This window comes from Amia ocellicauda, chromosome 4 (genome assembly GCF_036373705.1).
Source record: "Amia ocellicauda isolate fAmiCal2 chromosome 4, fAmiCal2.hap1, whole genome shotgun sequence".
In the NCBI taxonomy this organism is placed as follows: Eukaryota; Metazoa; Chordata; class Actinopteri; order Amiiformes; family Amiidae; genus Amia; species Amia ocellicauda.
In genome coordinates, this window is record NC_089853.1 from 17,636,163 (window position 1) to 17,659,690 (window position 23,528).

The 23,528-nt window shown below is 40.5% G+C and overlaps 1 protein-coding gene across 5 annotated transcripts in view; it reads right to left on the reverse strand.

The window, feature by feature from the left end:
- The window catches only part of LOC136747873 (tumor protein p53-inducible protein 11), a 63,342-nt gene that overhangs the window by 13,511 nt on the left and 26,303 nt on the right, over nt 1-23,528 (reverse strand). For 4 of the 5 annotated variants that reach the window (XM_066701148.1, XM_066701152.1, XM_066701150.1 and 1 more), the window contains one exon: nt 4,969-5,128. In XM_066701148.1, coding sequence (XP_066557245.1) covers nt 4,969-5,097 — 129 coding nt within the window. In that variant the 5' untranslated portion in view covers nt 5,098-5,128. Of the gene's footprint in view, nt 1-4,968; nt 5,129-11,601; nt 11,715-23,528 lie in introns of all 5 variants that reach the window. The other variant, XM_066701151.1, reaches the window with a different exon arrangement.

A 23,528-nucleotide genomic window follows, 5' to 3' on the forward strand; every position in this document is an offset into this window, starting at 1 on the left:
TGAATGTCTTTGGTCTTATTTTGTGGCTTGATTGGATAAAAACAAGAAATAGAGATATATGTATATGTATAGCCCAAACTTCTAAAAATATAGATATTATTTTTAAGTCATATCGCCCAGCCCTAATTAAAACTATCTTACACTTTTAAATGTACTAAAAAAAACTTGTCTGTATGAAGTATGCCATGGAAACTATACTGTTTTATGCCCTTAATATATTGCTATTTATTTACACAAATGCAAACCAACTACTGAGATATGGGTGTAATACATCAATGCACTGTCTACAACTGGCGGGCCAAATCAAATATGTCGATCGTTCTTGCCAGTGGATCACGAGAAGATTTTTGGAAATAGAGTAATGTTCCGTCAGACCAATCCCCCCCCTTGGGCCGAGGTTAAACTACCATCAACACCCGCCACCCCCACTGCCCTGAGCCGAGGAAAAATTACTGTCAGCACCCAACCCCCCCAAAGGCAACAAAGGCAATTTAACGTCACCACCCACGGGATTGAGGACCGTCATCAACACCTCATGGCACTGGAGATCGCCGGAGGAGATCATTACAAAAAAAATTTGGTCTCTACAAAGAAAAAGTTTGGGCACCCCTGGTCTACAGTATATACCTCCTAGGCAGAGAAAGGAAAATCTCTATTTCTCAGTATTTGTACGTACATGGGGGTTAACCTTAGGATTCATGTGCAAAATAATAATATCTCTTTAGAGAGCAGAACATTTACTCAAATGAGATCACATACTGAATCCTTAGTTCACAATCTGCATCTCTACACAATTGTATTCCTGATATTCGTATATCTATCTACCAGGAATATCACTCAACTTTGCTTAGAAAAAAGCTGACATGAAAAAAGTTGTGAACTGGCCTTTCATAAATATCATTCGGTGCTCACATCTTGGTTCAAATAATGTTGGCATGATTCCTGCAAAAATATTCGAGGTTCGTAGGAACCGGGATACATATTGTTTTGTGTTTGTACAGAATTGACATGTCTTAAGTTTGGTTTCCTAAGGCGGATTCTTTGATTTCCAGCAGTTTATTAGGAGATTGCAGAACACTTCCAAACTAGATGAATGGATTGGACATGTAGACGAGTGGACCAGGAGTAGTAATCTGGGTGTCCAACATTAACCCTTTATGTTAGGTCTCCACCAGACCAGAAGGGATAGTTTCTGCAGATGGCAGGACTGATGGGTTTTCTAAGCCCTTTTAAATGAAGGCGGCTAAAGCTAAGACTAAGAGTGTGAAATTAGTGTAGGGGTTAGAGCCAGGATTATTTTCTGTTTTATTCAATTACAATTGATTCAGCTTTCCTCATGTTTCTACTGTATCCTCCGGTCAGACAGATTGATTACTGTAGGCGGGCAGGTTGAGGATTTACTTATGTAACCATGTATATAGTCTGTACAGAATCTCCCTTGTGTCACGGTGAAAAGTAAATTCATACCACTCCTCCCCCACTATATTTCATATGAAAATATAACCCACCTTCCCTCCCTCTGGTAATATTCCTCATTTTATTTATTTATTTATTTACATAAATCCCTTCTTCCACCCACCTCGCTGGCGACAGCTTCTTGAGCATAATCAGTAAATGAAGAGAACGCGTCCGCCTACAGTATCCGACCGAGGGAAGTGGCGGAGTTTAATTCTAAAAGCGAAGACCTTTTTGACGTTTGTATTAACATTGATGCCCATGTGTTATGCGGCAGTTCTGGTGCTCACATGCTGTCTACTGAAAGCAGCAGGAAATTTAAATTCACAGATTGCCAACCTTTTAGTTGATTTTTTTGCTCTCCTGTACAGACACAATGAAGCATCAACAGTTGCCCACAATTCCTGGCTAAAATAGTCCTGCTGCCTGACGAATTCATTAAAATATATCCTGCCTCAGAATGACATGAATACTCCTGTTAGTTCCCCCTTGCTGCTACAGCTGCCAAGTGCCAGAGCAGCCGATGCATTTTCAGAAGCAGTTGCATAGTACTGCGTGCACATCAAACATCAATTAATAGGAAACCAGGAGTTAATGAACATCTGATCGCAGATTAAACACTAGCTGCTCTAATTTGACTGCTCATCCCAAATGCCACCTGTCTTTGATCTCCCAGCAGTGTGTTAAGGAATGTCCTGTTCACTGCACTGATGTTGGAAACTAACGGAGCTATGAACATAAGACCATAAAAGAGTTTACAAACAGGGAGTGGCACATATATATATTTGTTTTAAATTATGGTTTAATTTCATTTCTACTTCCCTATCGCACCCTTCCATGTTTTGGTATTACTTTACCTTTTTTTGCTGACTCTTACTAAAGTAATTTAGCTCCCTAGCTACAGCATCCCAAGAGAAACCCTTCAAGTATGACAGAGAACTGTATCAGCCTCACAGAAATACAAGACACTTGGGAAACAGCTACATACACAGCTGGAAAACGCACATTGTTGCGCACATTGTTCATGTAAGAAATGCAGCGTGCATCTATAAATGGTGTTTAATAATTCAGAGCATTTACTGAGTTCACATGATCACAGGTAAAGGTGGACACCCCTGCAGGAAAAAATAACACACAAAAGAAACAATTAAATTTCCAGCCTCAGATCCTATGCCACTCCTCCAAGTAGAGGTTTATAGATATTTTCAGTCTTACAGGGGAACAACAAGGAGTGGCCTCAGAAAAAGTGAGAGAGACAGAGAGAAAAGATAATTTTTCAGCCCTGATGCTGCATGTGCATTTTCATATATTAGCCTTGGGTATGAGTGGGTGTAAATACAGTATATGATTAAGGAGGAACTTGGTAAGCCCGGTCAGTGAGTCACACATAAAGTATAAGCCCCGCCACCCTCTGGCCTACTGGTAAACAGAAGGCACAGCTGCCACGAGGAAGGAAAGGCCAGCTCTCTTTGTCGGGGGTGAAACAGGGAGGTTGGAATTGTAAGGATGCTTGGAGGGGAAAACAGGAAGCCACAGTGCAGGAAAAGTGAAGGAGACCATTTCCTTCTTTTGTTTACAGGAAACACAATTCATCATCCGTGTATTTTATCAAACACACACACATCTCATACAGCATTTTCAGATCAAATCCAACTGAAAAGTAAAAATAAATACATAAAGTATAATAAAAATAGTAAAATTGAAAAAAAAATGTGGGAGAAAAAATGGGATATATATAAAATATATATATAAAAAACACACACATATATGTATTTATATACATATATACACCGATCAGCCATAACATTATGACCACCTGCCTAATATTGTGTAGGTCCCCCTTTTGCCGCCAAAACAGCCCTGACCCGTCGAGGCATGGACTCCACTAGACCTCTGAAGGTGTGCTGTGGTATCTGGCACCAAGACGTTAGTAGCAGATCCTTTAAGATTTAGATTTGTTTGTCCAGCACATCCTACAGATACTCGACTGGATTGAGATCTGAGGAATTTGGAGCCCAAGTCAACACCTTGAACTCGTGATTCATCAGACCAGGCCACCTTCTTCCATTGCTCTGTGGTCCAGTTCTGATGCTCACGTGCCCATTGTAGGTGCTTTTGGGAGTGGACAGGGGTCAGCATGGGCACCCTGACTGGTCTGCGGCTACACAGCCCCATACGCAACAAACTGCGATGCACTGTGTGTTCTGACACCTTTCTATCAGAACCAGCATTCACTTTTTCAGCAATTTGAGCTACAGTAGCTCGTCTGTTGGATCGGACCACACGGACCAGCCTTCGTTCCCCACGTGCATCAATGAGCCTTGGCCGCCCATGACCCTCTCGCCGGTTCACCGCTTTTCCTTCCTTGGACCACTTTTGATAGGTACTGACCACTGCAGACCGAGAACACCCCACAAGAGCTGCAGTTTTGGAGATGCTCTGACCCAGTTGTCTAGCCATCACAATTTGGCCCTTGTCAAAGTCGCTCAGATCCTTACGCTTGCCCATTTTTCCTGCTTCTAACACATCAACTTTGAGGACAAAATGTTCACTTGCTGCCTAATATATCCCACCCACTGATAGGTGCCATGATAACGAGATTATCAGTGTTATTCACTTCACCTGTCAGTGGTCATAATGTTATGGTTGATCGGTGTATATACAGCTCTGAAAAAAAATAAGAGACCACTTAACATTGATTTCTGAACTTGGAGTGGTCTCTTAATTGTTTCCAGAGCTGTATATATAAAAATAACCTGTACATTATTAGTTTCACAGGTTTGACAAAATAGAAATTATGGCTATTAGTTAGCATTAAATGCAGTGCTCCTCCAATTTCTTCCCGTTAGGAGAATTGATTTTCAGACAGAACTAGGATCTTCACTAACATCTTCACTACAAAGACGCTCCAATGTAGGGAGCTACAAAGGCAGTTTCCTCACACTACACACTATTTTAACTTCTATTAGGGGTACACTCTAGATTCATGCAAGAGTACTGCTTTTTATCTTTTTTTACTCCTGTGCCATTGCACCAGTAGCTCCTGTCTTCACACATCATTGATGTGTTAAGTCACACGTATGGGCTTCATTCAGAGAGCAGAACAGGCTTCTCAAATAGTATTATGCTTTCTGCTTTCCACTCAGCCTATGCCATTTACTTTGCAAACATGAGTGTTTGGCATTTTCAAACCTTCCCCAAACACTGGGTAATAACTCAAAGCAATTGTTACCCTAGATGGTAGACCTTGGAGTTAGACATATAGTTGAAATCTACCACAACATTTGATCACGTACCTCAGGTGCAGGATATATTTCCTGCCTATTACTTATCTTGAGTTCTTTTGTGCAGTCAAATGTGTGCCAAACTTATTATTTAACAGGTGTATTTTCAACATTGTTAGAATCATTTGTAAGGCTAGTAACATTTAAAACCGATCACACTGGGATTTGATCGCTTCTCACACCACTGTCACGGCGAAACAATCTCTGAAGGAAAGCAGGCGCTGCTAACCTTTGACCTGTGCACCTCCCCTTCGTCATCCTCTCCGCCGACCCCCAGGATTTTGCGGGTCTTCAGGCGGCTCACCAGGTCAGTCTGGCTGTGCTTCTTCATCAAGGGGGGGTGTGGTTTGGAACCCATGGCTGACACTGCGTTGACCAGACCGCTGAGACTGCAGAGGCAAGAGCAGAGCGACATCGGTTTAGCCCTTTCGTATAAGTGCTTCCAATTAGTAGGAGAAAATTACCAAAAGACCCAAACTCATTTGTTGGCTGCTGATGTGGGCAGAGCATTAAAACCTCCATAAATGCATCATGGATTAGTTTGCTCTTTGGCCAGGTTACTAGTAAATGGTCCATTGTGTGGGGGTGGAAATACCTTTCACATAAAGGATGTTTATTTTAACTAGTGGTTACAGTGTCTGAGGTATTATCAGCTACTTAATTTTATATTTTGATAAAACTGATAAAAAAAAATTAAAAAAACACATTACAGTCAGGAATTACAGCTGACTTGTACGGCAAATAGTTGCACCCGGTGTTTGAGTTTCTAAGAAGCTTAACACTTGCTGTGAGATGTGTATATCCATTTGCAGTCTTTTAGTTAAATGTCATCTGGCAATGAGGCGTTCCACAGCCAGCCAGTCAGTCACAAAGGTTTAACTTTTAAGTATGGCAATATATAAATAAACCACATCTATTACATTAACAAAACAAGGGATTAAAAATTGTGGTCAAAGGCCTACTAAAATGATGCACATTTAAAAATCTAAGGAATATAAAAATGTGTCACACTGCTAAACTGATCATTACTTCAGTGACTAATATTATTCATACGAGTACTTGAAACTGCCAAGCAAAGACAATCAGCAGGTTGAGGACATAGAAAACAACAAACGAGTAAATAGGAGATAATGTTTTAAGATTACCAGCAGTGAACAAAAATACTTTCTTTCTAAGTAACCTTCACATTCAAGTAAACAATGCAGAAGTCCCCCAAAGTACTGTTTAGACTGATACTTCCTGACAAAAATATCAAAGAGACAAAAGCAAAACACCAAGAAATCATAAAATCTTGTGATTAACAAAGCACAAAGCCAGTAAAAAAAAAAAAAATCTACAAAATTGAATTTAGTAGTAACAGGACTCTTCACTAATCCACACTGTACAATCCCAGCCTTACTCTTGAAAGCATTTCCGGAGATTTAATTATTTTTAGCGACACATGTTTTTCAAATGCTACAACTTTTTATCTCGAGAAGCACAGGTTCACACACACTAGAAGGTGCATGTGTGTAGGGGGCAATTTATGTATGAAATCCCATTTTAATATGCATGAATAATCTGTAATGTGTTTGTGGGTGGAGCTCTGTGTGTTCTGCAAATCTACAGATAGCAGGTAGTGTCTGTTACTTCCTTTCCAAAGATGATCACAGAAGCTTTGAGGTTTTCATGCTTGTGCAAAAGGTTAAAAAAAGTTTGATGATTTCTCATCATATTAAGGATTTTGTTTTTTGAAAATCTTTCTACTCTGAAGACATTCTCAGGGTCCCCAGTGATTCAGAACCAGTATTTGTGCATGAAAAGCTCTTCCTGAATGTGGGTATTGGAGCTGCTGTGGGGAACGAGTGGGAATGTTGAGCCAGGCAGAGGGGATCAGGGACTGGAGAGGGGGGGTGGTTGTTGAGTTATTAAGCAGAAATCTAGCCCCCCGAGAGTGAAAGTACAAACTGCCATTGGACACTAAAAGACAGGTGGCACCGCATTTGTCACAAGCACCTGGCCTCCAAATTTCTCTTTCACACAGAAACACACACATACACTTAGACACCCACAGACAGATGCACACACAAACATATATACACAGACACATTATCTCTCAGTTCATAAATTATTTAGAAACATGTACTTAAGGAGGCCTTGCATCAACCAGAGAAAATTAAAACCTGATGAATGAAATTCACAGGCTCGGAGCTCATTCAGGAAGTACAGATATACATGCATACAATTCACATTTTCCATTTGCAGGCTCCTATACAGTTCAAGCCAAAACCAGGTGTTGCATATGTGCACTGAAGTACACAAGAAGCTAAAACATTATAAAATCTTTGCTTGTATGGAAATGCATTTGCTGATAATATTTGTAAAATAGCCTAAAGTTCAAGAAACCCAAACTGGATCAGACTGCAATGCATTGAAAGGCTTGCGTGTATCTTTGCCCTAGACCAGTGCTATCCGGCCCACAGACACCAGCCCACCAGCACAACCTTTGCTTCAACCACAGATCCCCAGCTCCCTGTCTTCCCCTCCCCTTATCTCTTCTTCTACCGCTCCTTCTCCCCCCCCTCCCCTCCCCTCCCCCCCACCTGCTTACACTGTGTTCAGTCACACATCCTCTCCACTGAGCACAGCTGACAGCCTTCCTGCTCAGCACACTGGGTTAGAAAACCTATAGCGGAAACCACCAGATTACGCCCAGCACTGCTGGCATAAGTCTGCTGTCAGGACTCATCTTCATGTTTTACCATAGAGCTCTCAAAAGCGTCATCATAACTTGTTTATTAAGTGAAGATATTTGAAGATAAGCCTTACAGTCAGAACTGCCAATATCCAAACTATTCTACTACTGACAACGGCAAAAATGCAACGGTTAATTTCAGCACCGCCGTGTCTCGAGCAACCAACCTCTCTGTGTTGTCGGCAAGCACTATTGATGAAACATGTAGGCCTACATAATAGTGCAGACATGCAAGGTCTGCCAGCCATTAGATGCACCACAAGAGTTCGTCACCGGAATGGTTACAATACTGTGCAAGTCTTATCTGTATTTACATTAGTTCAGTATAAAACAAAAAAAAAACAATGGAAGTTTTCTGAATATCTGTCTCCAAAGGCCTCTTCTAAGAAAAGCAGTATTCTTCTCTATAATGATTTTAACTCTGCCCAATGTTTAGCTTTGTATTTATCAGGAAGTAACAGGAAGATAGGATTCTCTATTTTAAGAAATATGAAAAGGATCCTCTATCCAATACTGGCTATGCTGGCTTTCACATTTTCAATAAATGACCAAGTAATGGTGAACCTTGACCTTACATGTAGGCAAGCTCCATTGTGTGTAAGCTGTGTGAACAGGGATAGACGTGAATATGTTCACACGTGTCTGTTGTGCCTTTCTACAATCTCATTCACTATGGCCACTGCAAGCCTTTCATCTTCTGAGTGCTTCAAACATAGTTCACAAAACAGGGAGCAGGCAAGGAGACGTTTTAAAAGTTGCAGCTAATTTAATCTATATATCAAAGCGACTGATTACAGTTATTCGTAAATGGCTGCTGTTCAGTGTGGTTAATTTTATAGAGGGATCAGTCATGCTCTGGAAAGTCAAAGCACAAATGACTCTCCAAAGGGGACCTGAAAGACCATGGTTACAAAGCATTTGATCACTGGTCTGGAAAAAATATTTTAGTTGCAACTGGCAAATCTGACTGTCACACATCACTGCCGGTCTTAACCTACCATGAGTTTCCCACTCTTTGTGCATCTACAAAGGCTGCTTCACAAAACAAACAAAGCTTTACCATGAGGAGACCAGCCGAACTATACATATTACTCTAGGTAAAATATCAATATATCTTCACATATGTCTGCCCAAGTTAGGCGCACCGCATCAGCTACGGTCACCTGAGCGATGGACTTCAGTACAGACGTTTGTTAGCAGCCCCCATCCTCCTTAATTACTTTTCATCACGTTAAAGCTGCTTTTTTCACAGGCGTGCCAGTAGCTGGAAACTCCCCTGGGAATCGAACTCGGTCTAATTGTATTAAGTACGTCTCTCTCCCCTTCCCTTTAATGAAGCAAAACAATCAGCCCGGTCACCTCATTATCCACCCCATGGCTGAACCTGCCAACGATCCTCAAAATGGTCCTCTCTCATCCATCCTTGTAACAGCCTAGAGCTGATTTACTCTAAGCACAGTGAAAACCATTACATTAGCCAGACTGGAGTGCATAGATACAAATGCAAACAAACGGGCGCATTAAACTTCAACTGTCAGACCACAAACCTGCTGTATGTCACGGGCCTTCCTATCCCTGTATACCCAGCCTGACATCCATCCTCATTAACAGATGAAAGAAAATGCACTTTATGTAACCAGGTCACCACTATAGAAACCTGGATAAATGAGATCAGTAAGGGTGCTCTATACTTAGAATCTGCAGCATTTCTGTTTGGACAAATTATATGTAGAAAGAAACAAAAAATGTTATTCATTAGTTTTCGCCCGGAGGAGTTGCCTAAAGTGATGCTCATCTTGTGTGTGAACTGTCCTAAGGTGTTTACACTGCCCTAGATTGGCACAGACCCATCCTAAAAGCGTCCCGTGTAAACTTAGTACATGTGCCAAGATTATGCTCATATGAGCCAACAAATCTTTTTTTTTTTTTTTTAAGAAATAAAAAAAAAAGCTACAAAACCTTTCCAAATATGTTATTCAATGCTATTTCAAAAGGACACCCTAGATAGTTTGATCTGCATTTATCTACAAAAAAAACAACTGGCAGTTGCATAAATGTAGTGATAACAAGGCTTGCTTTTCACCTTCATCTTTCAGGAGCGGACAACTGCACAATTCTTGGACAGGATGCTCAAATCCAGATCTCATCTGGGAGAAGGCTAATTACAGAACAATATCAGACTTGCGCTTAGCCAGATGTTTCAAGGTCCCGGGAAATACACATAGGCAGCTAGGTTGGCTGTGTTTTGCCAACAATGAACTCTGGTGAACCCCAGGAACACGACTGTGATTCACATTCACAGGCAAAGCTGAGAGGTTTGCATCAGCTCTGTGAGTCATACATAAGCATGACCTGGAAGATATTGCGCAGTGCTAGAGGTACCTGGTGTTAAGTTATTAACATGGTGGCAACTGCCAGGCTATCTTCTGTCAAACTCACACTGAAACACTGCTGAGCTGCTCGTCTCTGCAGGTTAGTGCCCATCCCCCTATCACCCAGACCAAAGTACGTCACCCTGGACAATAGGATCAGACACAACGTCACTCTGGAGCTAAAACCTGTATGCTTCACATGGCAGTTGTTTTAGACTGATAAATAGAAGTTGCATTAAATACACGCAGGGCAACATTTTAAGTGCTACTACTGTACTTTGGAAGAATGGAAGGGGAAATGTCACATGAGTCAATGTACTGGTTGAATATTTAAGACATCTACTCTGCCTGCGGGAGCACAAGGGATTCAGATTTAGTTTTATTTAATCTGCCACTTTTCTGCATTTGCCCGTCGTGAGAAGAAAGCGAGGGGACACCCGGCAGGATCCGCAGGACTCTTTGTGACAGTGACAGGCTCACACCTGAGCTGGCAGGAGTGGAAGCTGCAAGAAAAATCCATTCCATTAATAGACTAAGACACAGGAAGTGGCTAGATTTGATTAGTTAGATAAGATGATAGACATGCCTTGTGGTAGTGTATGAGTCCGTTTGAACTGGAGTGAAATCAGCCATGTAATTTTGATCTGAAGTACAAGCAATCTCTCATTGCTCAAAGGTAGCCAAGCTTTCAGTGACATTGCATTTAATAGATTCAGCATTTTAATTTGCAAACTCTGCTCTAACTATACAAAACTATAAACCCAAACTAAACTGTTAACTTAAGTATGCAATATATTCATGAACAAATGAAATACAAAAAAAAAATTGCAATCATAATGTTACTGAAGCATCCTCATATTGTTTAAATAATTCTATAAAGTCTAAATTACAGAATTAGTTTTTTAATTGGTGTTGTTCTGGGCCCTGTGGTACCTGGGACATAGCAGCATTGTCTTTGCTGCAAATCTGGTGTCACTGCATGTCCAGTTAGATGTCACACCAAGATTTAAAACTCATTACAAAACACACACAGCATTTATAGTCTGCCTCCAGAGTGTAAAGCCATTGTCAGCAGCAGACAATTAGGCCAAGAAAGTTCAAATCCTTTCAAGGGATGACTTAACTGAACCAGCAGACTGTAGCAGTCACCTAGACCTGAACTAACCAGCAGATATCGGTTCATGAATACTGCATCTATGCGGCAGTATTGCGCCTGGGGTTAAAACGTTCTCAAGAACATTCAGGATAACCTTCACCATGTGCAACATTTGACTAAATAGATTAAATACAGATTTGTATTTAGAAATTCAGGCTGACAATCTAGCTTTCAAAGGCAGAGACCCAACTGTTCATAAGAAACTTTTCCTTCAAAGGGAACTCTGAATGTCGTTATAAGTAGACCATAAAAGCACTCATATGAAGAGCACCAAGCAATCTGACAGCAAAACACTTGAATCTTTAAGCAGTGAGTAACAAAAACCATGTTTGATCTGACAGTTGAAGACCAAAGTGGTGTTTGGTATAGTTTGTCAATACGATTGTAGCCAAAAGAATGGTATGCCGTTTTTTCCAGACAAGGAAATGAAAGCCAATCATCCTAGTTGGATTACATTAAAATGTCTAAGGTTTTAATGTTACTGTTCACTGCAAATTATGGTACAAAGCCTTGATTTGCCCTGAAATCAGATCTTATTGGAGTGTTAGAAACCTAATGCACTCAAGTTCAGTTTTCAGGATAGACAAATAATAAACTAACCTTGCCCGTGGGTGTATCAGTAGTTACAATTTCCAAATGAATGGTGCACTGAACATGCAGATTGACAGGATTGTAAACCGTGAGCGGGAACCTTGGCAAAGAAGGAAATGCGCCTTAAAAACAGAGATTGAGAAATTAGAATGAACAATTAAGATATGTAAACAGGGATATTAACAATTAAGATATGGAAACACTGATATGAGTCGTAAAAAAAAAAAAAAAGAAAGGGCAGCCAACAAACCATTCTCTTCTGCTTCAACCTAGCCATAGAGTTTACCAATGATGGCCAATTCCTAAAATAGCACTCTGTGCATCCCGTTTTTAACATCCGCCCATCCACAAATAACAGTTTAAAGGAAACAATCCATCACGCATCAGTCTGGATTAACTTCTGCACAGGCCTTGACAAGGGGAACAAAAAGAAATCTCTTTACCAGTTTACCGAACGTATTTTCTTCTGGCTGCTGTGTAACAGCTGATGGTACTTAAGTGACAAATTTGCCATGCACCTCCTCACCATTTATCTTCCACTAGGGCGCCTTTCACTACCAAACTAAATTATGAGCATGGAGGAAAGTCACCAGCGTAGGATCCATTTATCTTGCAACTACTACAGAGCATCGCTAAACGTTCTGTGTCAGGAATTGGAAACCACACTCTGCTAACTTTGTCCTATATTTGGCAGCAAGGCAAGGCTAGAGATTGGGATCTGGCCTGTGTGGCAGACGTGACCTTGTGACCAAAGCACTGAATTACTTATTATTGTTTGACAGGTAAAGATATGAGACCGAGGCAGCTGACTGACTAAAGGCAGTGCCACCTAATGAAAAAGCCAACAGCTGTATTTACTGGTCTAGTAAAAGTGTCATTTTAAGCATAATGCTAGCAACCGACTTTTAAACTATGGGAGGGAATGCATATGATGATGTATGTATGGATCTAGGTGAGAAGGGCCAGTTTGCAAGGCTTTGAATTTGGATTTAGATGTACATATTAGATGCGGTGGGACACATTTATGGAGATATTCATCATAGGAATTCTTCTGTTTCATGTGGTATTATTTTTGAAAAACAAAAACAAAAATGAGGCATTTCCTTTATTCAGAAATGTTCATCTTCAGTTTTACAGTGTAATCAAACCAAATATAAGAGTTGAGAGCTGGAAATTTCTTTGTTGTTCTGATTGCAAGACATATTGTAGTTTCCTCTCTAAGCAGCCTGGCGTGACAGTGATAAGGTGCTTGCCATGTTGCCTAGCAACACACTGGCATTTTACGGAGGATAATTCATTGAAGTTCAGACATATTGAATTATTATTAGCTTTGGAATAATGTCTTTTTGAAGATGCTTTAATGCAGTATTATGTATTATTTTCAATAATAATGCGAACTCTATTAAACTAAGTGCTGCTGTATTTCCATCATGTCTATTGCCTGGATTTCTGAAACAGGCCTGTTTCAGAAGTTAAATTGCTTTGCCCTCGTTCTGCATTACTGCTGAAATACCACAGAGTAATAAGGAACCATCTGTTCATTTAGGAAATGAATCGAACTGAAAATCAGTATATGTACAACACAGAACGATTCAATATTTTATAAAGATCTAATTTGGTATGTGAGTGAAGAAATTATTTCTCCTGTGACCTATGCTAAAATCATAAAAATACCTTCTTTGAACATGAAGTTAGATCTAATTGGCTTTGTAGGAGTATTCTCTGCTCTTTCATTAACTCACACATGAAGTAAACTTTAGCACAGGCCACATTAAAACTTTGCCTAGGCAGAGCAAGAGGAGACCCCTGGGAGAAAGCATTGCAGGCTTTTGGAAGCATTGTTTCACAGTGAAACCATGTTTTACCCAGTAGTTATAATAATAGTTATATCTAGTTATAACAATAATGTCTCCATCTTCTTCAGTTTCAGAACCTGAATCAGTGTCGTAATGGATCAACACAATCATCAAAGCTGCAGGAATAAGAGCACATAACAAGCATAATAAATAATGGTTTGCTTGTATACTAGAAATTATGTCTTTTAATGATTCATTTGCATTATACTTTTAATATGTTACACTGCGTTTCTTTGGGGTAATAAGATTTTATTTCACGTATTTAATGTGTCATACATGGGAGTCTGGCAAAACCAATATTGTTAAAAACCATTAAACATTAATAACAAATATCCCCACACACCCGTGATGTACAATTGTGTTGTACACCTAGGGAAAGCATTATGTATGAATGGTATTACATAAATAGTTAGTGGAAGCGGTTTTCAATCGTCACCTAGTTTTTCAATGCCAAGCTCAGTGGACATATATCCATATTGACTACTTACAATGTGATTGCTAGCTTACAAATTAATACATATTAAAACATTTATCTGGAATTCAGATAACATCCACTCTGTCTTTGATCCACTCTGTTTTTTGGTTTTTTCGTTTCTAGAACTGACTCAGCACTGGCAGACCATTTTTGCATCCAGACTACAATCACTTGTTTCTGTAGGGACATCATAGCTTGAGGAGCAAGATGTTTTGAATTATGCTTTCACCAAGACATTTGACTTTAGGCAGCTCAAAGTACTGTATTATGTAATAACAATATTACTGTGTTGGAGAGTCTTTGTGACCTAAATTAAATTCATGATTGGGACTGTAAATGCTTAAGGATCATAGGAAGGTAAAGCATTTTTATATCTGATATTTATCTTTTTTTTCCTTTAGGAACCTTCTGCAACAGAAGAATGCATGTGGATTTTTAATACAATGAATCACGCAATGTGCAAATTGAAGGGCGTCATTTTATGATAACAAAATAACATGGACATTGAATTTTATCATTAAACCATTACTTAAATGAAAGAATGCATATTTATAGTTATTGTATATTCCATTCGACTATGAATACATCAGTGCTTTAATTTACAAAAACTAAAACTTAAAAATAAGTCTTCAGACTTGAGGGGTAAAAAAAAGGAAATCAGATTTAGAGGTCTTGGATCTTGGATCCACCCCCACCACCATCCTCTTATAAGACGAAGATGATTTCTCTTTAGCTAACACCTACTCTGCCAGAGCAAAACTAAAAATAGGCTAGCACTGGCTTTGTGTACAGTTTGCCAAATCAATTTGCATTTTACCCTTTAAAGCTACAGGCGAGAACTGGTTTACTAGACTACTCTTTGTGATTCAGTGAGGAAACAATGTATATAATAATAACAACAATAATAACCTTCTTCATTAGGCTTAGAGTGATGTAGGGTTAACCCCTTTCATTGCTGTGCATAGGGATACAGGGTCACTTTATGCCTGGTGCCACTGTTGAGCTGTATTTAGTCTAATGAGTGAATCAGTCCTATAGTAACCAAATGAGATGCCAAGTAAATGCTGCAGCTAAAATGATTACAAAGGACAGCAGCACCTCTCTCAGATGAGAAGCCAGTGGAATTATTATTATTTTTTTTTTTTAAATTGAAATGCATTCCCTGCAAAGCTCCTTGAAATAAATCCGAGCCAGGAAGAGAGCACAACGCTTGGACAGCAAGAGCTTCATTATCTGTTGTTGTTCACATCGGAATCGAATGCAAAGGCAATGCCATCGGATTCACTCATCTGATCCGCCTTGCCCTGTCTGAAGTGCATGACATGTCTAGCTATACTCTAAGCGTTGTGAGCACGCTCGGTCACAGGCTGACCGTGAAGGCACATTTGACCCATGATTCATTTCTGTGCTTGTGATGTTTTGTTAGCATGTAAGTAACATCAAGGCCCCAGAGAAGATGGCCTACCATTGAAGAAATGGCATTCCACCCAATTCTTGTGTGCAGTTATGTTAGATTAACAGATAGTATATACTGCTCTCCACAGGGAAAGCAATACAAAACATCAGAGCTAAACTGCTAAGGTTAGTGCAAACCATCACCTCATAGTGGCAGCTGTGACACAAACAAAATTGCCATAAGTTTTATAAGAATAATTATAATTTAGTGTTGTAGTAAATGGAGCAAAAATAGCTATCATAGGATGGGGCTGAAAATGTATTGAGGTAATTCTGGCTGCATCTTCATATGTCCATGGTTATTGGCAGGTTGTGCTATTGTAAATCAAGCTTTTAATGGGCACTTTTACAATGTCTATGTCAATTAACAAGTATTTTAACAATGTATTTTAACACGAAACTATACTGGGTGATTGTAAACAGATTCAGTAACATTTCAGTAACATTTCAATTCCAAACAATACAAAATAACCAAAAAAGCTTCAGTGTTTTACATCATCTCCAGTGGGGTTTGTCCCCATGATCATAGAGCAAAATACTAACCGCCATCACAATTCATTCAGATAAGTGTTAAGAGCATGGACTGGTGAACCAGAACTTAACTTCCACTACAGCATCAGGCTGGAAATAAATGCATATTGCATTTTTGGGGTTTGTTGCTAAGTAACTTGTCTTTGCATTAATAGCCCCCTGGCCTCCAGTAAACACCATGACAGTAAGCTAGTCATTACGTTTTTCCTGCGGTTAAAAAGAAAACATTAAATGAAATGAGGCAAATTGGTTCTGAAATGCAGCTTTTTATTTGAAGTTCTGTGAATGGCCTGGTAATTTAGAGGTGCATGGCTCTAGACTGAAATAGCCGTTGAGCCGTGGAATAACTCAAACCCACTCACCTAAAATAGCTCAACATTTTCCTTGCGCTACTGTGAAGTTAACTGCACGCACCTACCATGGCAACCTCGTTTCTCGACTCTAAAAGGTCAGCACAAAACACGTAGGATTCGAGGCCATATGTAGAGGAAGACTCACTTTCTATAGCTTGTTTATATACAATTTCAAGTGTACATATAGTCACATACAGGTCTATTTAAGAGTGAGTTGTTTGTCTGGTGCGAGAAAAGGGACGCCATTTCTACTGCACTGCTTGACGGTCACAATTTCAAGCTCTGTCACATCAACTTATCAAGACTGACAGGCAATTAAACCCGACTGAACAGCAAATACAAACTGGCTAATACTGCCTGCCCCTTGCATCTGTGACTCGGATTTCCCCCAGCACACAGCGCTGACTGGAGGGAAGGTGACTCACACTCTGTTGCCCATCTTCTCTAAATTAACAGCAAACACTTTGAGCCTCTTCTGCCTCTGCCAGTACCACACTTCTGAGCCAGAGCACTTTAGGTATGCTCCCCAAGATAAGACCATTAGAAAAACTGGATGAAACTCATTAAAATACAAAAACATCATTAATGTTTCAAAAGTAGACTTGATTAACATTTTTATACCGAACATATCGCCTTGATCAGATTCATCAGACTCATATGAAATGTTATTTTATATACACCGATCAGCCATAACATTATGACCACTGACAGGTGAAGTCAATAACACTGATAATCTCGTTATCATGGCACTTGTCAGTGGGTGGGATATATTAGGCAGCAAGTGAACATTTTGAACTCAAAGTTGATGTGTTAGAAGCAGGAAAAATGGGCAAGCGTAAGGATCTGAGCGACTTTGACAAGGGCCAAATTGTGATGGCTAGATGTCTGGGTCAGAGCATCTCCAAAACTGCAGCTCTTGTGGGGTGTTCCTGGTCTGCAGTGGTCAGTGCCTATCAAAAGTGGTCCAAGGAAGGAAAAGCAGTGAACTGGTGACAGGATCATGGGCGGCCAAGGCTCATTGATGCACGTGGGGAGCGAAGGCTGGCCCGTGTGGTCTGATCCAACAGACGAGCTACTGTAGCTCAAATTGCTGAAAAAGTGAATGCTGGTTCTGATAGAAAGGTGTCTGAACACACAGTGCATCGCAGTTTGTTGCGTATGGGGCTGCGTAGCCGCAGACCAGTCAGGGTGCCCATGCTGACCCCTGTCCACTGCCAAAAGCGCCTACAATGGGCACATGAGCATCAGAACTGGACCACGGAGCAATGGAAGAAGGTGGCCTGGTCTGATGAATCACGAGTTCAAGGTGTTGACTTGGCTCCAAATTCCCCAGATCTCGATCCAATCGAGCATCTATGGGATGTGCTGGACAAACAAGTCCGATCCATGGAGGCCCCACCTCGCAACTTACAGGACTTAAAGGATCTGCTGCTAACATCTTGGTGCCAGATACCACAGCACACCTTCAGAGGTCTAGTGGAGTCCATGCCTCGATGGGTCAGGGCTGTTTTGGCGGCAAAAGGGGGACCTACACAATAATAGGCAGGTGGTCATAATGTTATGGCTGATCAGTGTGTGTGTGTATATATATATATATATATATATATATATACACTCACCTAAAGGATTATTAGGAACACCATACTAATACTGTGTTTGACCCCCTTTCGCCTTCAGAACTGCCTTAATTCTACGTGGCATTGATTCAACAAGGTGCTGAAAGCATTCTTTAGAAATGTTGGCCCATATTGATAGGATAGCATCTTGCAGTTGATGGAGATTTGTGGGATGCACATCCAGGGCACGAAGCTCCCGTTCCACCACATCCCAAAGATGCTCTATTGGGTTGAGATCTGGTGACTGTGGGGGCCAGTTTAGTACAGTGAACTCATTGTCATGTTCAAGAAACCAATTTGAAATGATTCCACCTTTGTGACATGGTGCATTATCCTGCTGGAAGTAGCCATCAGAGGATGGGTACATGGTGGTCATAAAGGGATGGACATGGTCAGAAACAATGCTCAGGTAGGCCGTGGCATTTAAACGATGCCCAATTGGCACTAAGGGGCCTAAAGTGTGCCAAGAAAACATCCCCCACACCATTACACCACCACCACCAGCCTGCACAGTGGTAACAAGGCATGATGGATCCATGTTCTCATTCTGTTTACGCCAAATTTTGACTCTACCATCTGCATGTCTCAACAGAAATCGAGACTCATCAGACCAGGCAACATTTTTCCAGTCTTCAACTGTCCAATTTTGGTGAGCTTGTGCAAATTGTAGCCTCTTTTTCCTATTTGTAGTGGAGATGAGTGGTACCCGGTGGGGTCTTCTGCTGTTGTAGCCCATCCGCCTCAAGGTTGTACGTGTTGTGGCTTCACAAATGCTTTGCTGCATACCTCGGTTGTAACGAGTGGTTATTTCAGTCAAAGTTGCTCTTCTATCAGCTTGAATCAGTCGGCCCATTCTCCTCTGACCTCTAGCATCAACAAGGCATTTTGGCCCACAGGACTGCCGCATACTGGATGTTTTTCCCTTTTCACACCATTCTTTGTAAACCCTAGAAATGGTTGTGCGTGAAAATCCCAGTAACTGAGCAGATTGTGAAATACTCAGACCGGCCCGTCTGGCACCAACAACCATGCCACGCTCAAAATTGCTTAAATCACCTTTCTTTCCCATTCAGACATTCAGTTTGGAGTTCAGGAGATTGTCTTGACCAGGACCACACCCCTAAATGCATTGAAGCAACTGCCATGTGATTGGTTGGTTAGATAATTGCATTAATGAGAAATTGAACAGGTGTTCCTAATAATCCTTTAGGTGAGTGTATATATATTACACACACGCACACGTACACACACACACATACAAAACAAAGTACAAAGTATATACATTAAAAAAACTCCACGTATTCACACTAATGCTTTCCAAACGTGTATTAAAATATATATTGAACTCATCAAGCGATATGCTCTCTCTCTCTAGCCTTGTTGGTTGTCAATAAAGTGTGAATACCATGCAGGGATTGCCAAGTACAAAAGTTGGGAAAAAATAAACCCAATGATTTCCCATTGCTGTTTTCATGAATGATTAATTAGTTGCAGACAGGGAGCAAAACAAAGCAGAAAACAATAGCAGCTGTGGCAGCTCCACTGTGAGCCCAGCTGCAGCTTATAGTGTCCATTATGGTCAAACCAAACTCAGTCTGTAAAATGACCCTCAGGGGGCCACATTCCTAAAACATTTCACCTCACGCTAAGTTTACACCTGTTTTTTCCTAACAAGAAAACAACACAATGAAATTGTCATTTGCCCACAAAAATCTTTCAGGATGCTAATTTAAGATTCCCAGTAGGGGAATTTGTTTTTTTTTATTCACAATGCCTCGACTTTAGCTTGGCACAAAATGTTTTATAAGCATGGCCAATAGTATTGTACCCCCTGGGTGAATCTCAAAGTGTGATGAAATGTTTCTACGTTTAAACACAAGCACTGGACAGCTGTTGTGTTGCATGATGGAGACAGACTATTGTTAATGAACAATAACCCAGAAGTCTCTGCAAACAAAGCACAGCATTCATGTGTATTTGTATTTTTTGTAATTTGTATTCTCAATCATGCAAACAACAACAACAACAACAACAACAACAACAACAAGCTGGGTTGAGCTAATGTTTTGCCTTTTGTGATCATATCAATTCAGATGCACAGAGGAGGCAACTAATGTTGACCATGGCAATAAAGACTTGTTCTTTTGACATTTTGCGGTTTCTAAAATATAAGTAAAAAGCCTGTGCTGAGATATTGATAAACTCTTCCCTACAAGCAATCCAAAGCCTCTACATATTTTATAATACGCTTTTTCATGTGTGAAAGCATGTGCAGCCACCTATTTTCCACTTTTAAGCATGCCACCTCTGGTATGTACATCACACTTAATGTCAGCTTGCACTTCCTTCCACCCCTGTCGCAGTCATGTCTGTACCTCCACAAACAGGTGGTGCACACAAAGCCGATGTCTTTAATATTCTGCCCTGTACATCTGAGAGGGTGCCACTGTAAAGAATAATTTTCCAGTGTGTTTATTAAACTGGGCTAGTGTACATAGCACACTATAACAAGGTAATAAATACTGTAAGCAAACTCTCTTTCTGTCGAAGAGAAATCGTCTTGAATTCTGACTTTAACATTAATACGGTTTCCACTGTCCACACTTAAGCGCACCTCGGCCTGTCCATGTCGTACCCACACAACCAATGCCTAGACTCAAATGGACAGGCCGAGGCGCACCTAAACATGGCCAGTTGAAATGGGGCATTATTCTACTGTTAAATATTCAGTGGGAAGTGGATGATGTTGCCCTGAATTGGGCTCTCATTGAAAGGAACCTATCCATACATCATAGCTATGGTGATATCCGTTTAAAGGCACACCGCTGTCTGATCTGTATTTCACAGCAGAACACAACAGCTTCAGCACACACCCTAAACAAAAACTGCTTTGATCTCAGATAGCAGGCCGATAGCTTTCTCTCTGGATTGCAGGAAAATGTCAGTCTTCTGCTGTGTGTCACCTATGGTAAATCCTGACAGTTGACAATTTACATGACTAATGGGATTTGGTTAAAAAGGAAGAGGGAGAGTAGGTTTGATGACAGCTTGTCACATGCTGTGCAAAACCCTGTCACCCATCTTACTGCCGTATCTTCATCAGCTTCAGATTCTGACGGTTTCTAAAGGTCTTGGGTGTTGTCACTGATGTAGAGAAACTGGGATGTGCAGACAGCAAGTTTGGTAAAGACATCCCCTATTTCTACACTCTAGGCCTGCAGGCAAACATTTCTGGCATTAAAGTTGACTGTATGCTCACTTCAGTACAGCGGTTACAGAACAGAGGTGTAGATGGAATGACTGATGCTTAAGATCAATGCAAAGTATTTCAACACTAACTTGTTATCTTAAAATCATTAGACTTTTAAGTGGTTTGGTACAAGCATAAGTCTTACCAAAAGTGTTAGGGGAGGAAAGAAAAACACCAAAACACCCAAAATTGTTAAATTAAAAACAAACGCAACGCACTGAAAAGTAGGCGGCATTCCAAAGTTGTGTGTATAGCATTTAGATTTTTGTGAAGGACTTTGTCTCTGGCGCCCACTCAGAAATGTCACGATGCAGAATGTGGGGTGATCTGGAAGAGATTCAAAATGGACTGTTAAAGTGTCACATGAAAGGCAAAATCCACTTCACACAATGAAATTCACCATCAGACAGGAAGACGTAGATTACTGGCCCAAGTGCAGATCTTAGTAAATGCCTGGGTACATCCATGCGTCAGATAAGTACATCAAAGAGGACAGCCTTTGGGACTGAGGGGATAGAGAAGGGGGTGATGTTTCATACATACACTGTCTTGCCTGAAACTAAAAACGCAATCTATGTTTTCAGTTGGAACTCTGAAGGAAGATATTTTCTCAGCCCCGTGTTTGGAAATTCACCAGTTTAGAACCTACAGCGATTGCTGGTGTGCAAGTGTTTATCCCAGGTGTGAAAAAAGCCCTTTCTGTAGATATGATTTGAGACTCTCTTCAAAGAGAGACCTGCCAAAATCAAATTACGACGCTTAGTAGCAAAGCAAGATGTTGACTCATCGTCTGAAAAATATCCAAAGCGCTTTGTGATTTATCAAGGCAGGCAGCATTTTCACTGTCAAATCTTTGAAATGTGGGGAATTTCCCAGAGCAAGTGGAATAAATCCAAACTGGCAGTTATTAAAAAGGGAAACCGATATTATTTTCATGTGATAAAGCAGACATAAGGTGTAAAAGTTAATTAGCATGGCTGCGGGTTGGGGACTATACATCCAAGTTCACATCCAAGACTAATTTCCATCTGATTTTATCATCTTCTTAACCCACTTACTGTACATTTCCAATATATGGCTTTGCTATTATTTTGTAGCTAATTCCCCAGACCTAGAGTGGCTAATTCAATTCAACCCAGAGCTTACTTTGGGAAGAAAGTCCCAGAATGCCTTATGAACTCACAAATCTGATGTTAATTTCTACAGTCCGAGAAGTCTTGGGATGCAACAGCAAGACATTGTTAGGAGTCCTTTTTGGAGCACACTGTGCTGCACAGTACATTTACTTCAGGAGCTGCTTTGCCACTAAAGATGTTGCCCTCCAGTTCATAATGCAGAGTGACAGCTAGTTGACAGCTCACAAAGTTTCACTGCAAGCCATTATGCTCAATGTATGATCAACATAACAATCCAATGTTTCATCTCTCACAGCTGGGAGTTGGTGACATCTCAATCTATTTGGGATGTCCAGAGCACTCATTATCCAATGTCATGGGAAGTCTGAATCTGGGTCTGAACTGAAATGCTGATAAAAAATATACAGGGTCTGGGGGGGCAGGAGCCAGTAAAATCGTTGCAAATATAGGAAATTACCATCATTCCGGGATACGTTTACTGCTTTACATTTCAGGTGCTTTTCCGAGCACATCACTGGCACAGGCCAGACAGTTATAATACAAAGTGACCAGATCCCTAGGGCTTCCGAGATGTGAATGACAGTGAGAAGTGATTTTTTTCCTTACTCATTCAATATTAAGCTCACTCAGCTCCTTCACAATTAATTCACAATAAAGACACTTTCCAAGTTATACCACATGTACCTGCACCTTCCACGAGACCGTAAAGATCAAAGGTTCATTAAATATCTATAGATAGATTTATTTTATGTACATCTCAATTAAAACTGAAGCTGGTGGAGTGACACATTTGGAAATGCACAGGGTGAACTCCAGACTGTAAGGCTGCCCAGAACTACTTTAAACGCGTTCATCTGTTCTACAATCACCAACGACTGCATGGTTGCCTGGTTCCTAGGAAATCAGCCTGGCTATCTGGGGTATTAAGAGAGCCCCATTAGGGAGCATGCTTGTCACTGTGAGGAGAGTCAATAACTCAAATGCGTCATAGCTCTTTATTGAGGGGGCTAAATGACCTGAAAAATTTAGGCAGGGAAGGGAATTTTGTTTTTTTAACAAAACTATATAATTCTATATAATCTCTATCTCTATGGAGTGGACAGGCATTATTTGAAGTACTTTCTACCTCAGTTTAACCTAGCCAGAACAAAAAGTATAATTAATGCACATAGAAAACTGACACTGCATATAGACAGTGCCTCAAAACATTTACATTTTGATCCACACGGTTACTGGAGCAGTGAAAGCTCTCGGCCACCGGATA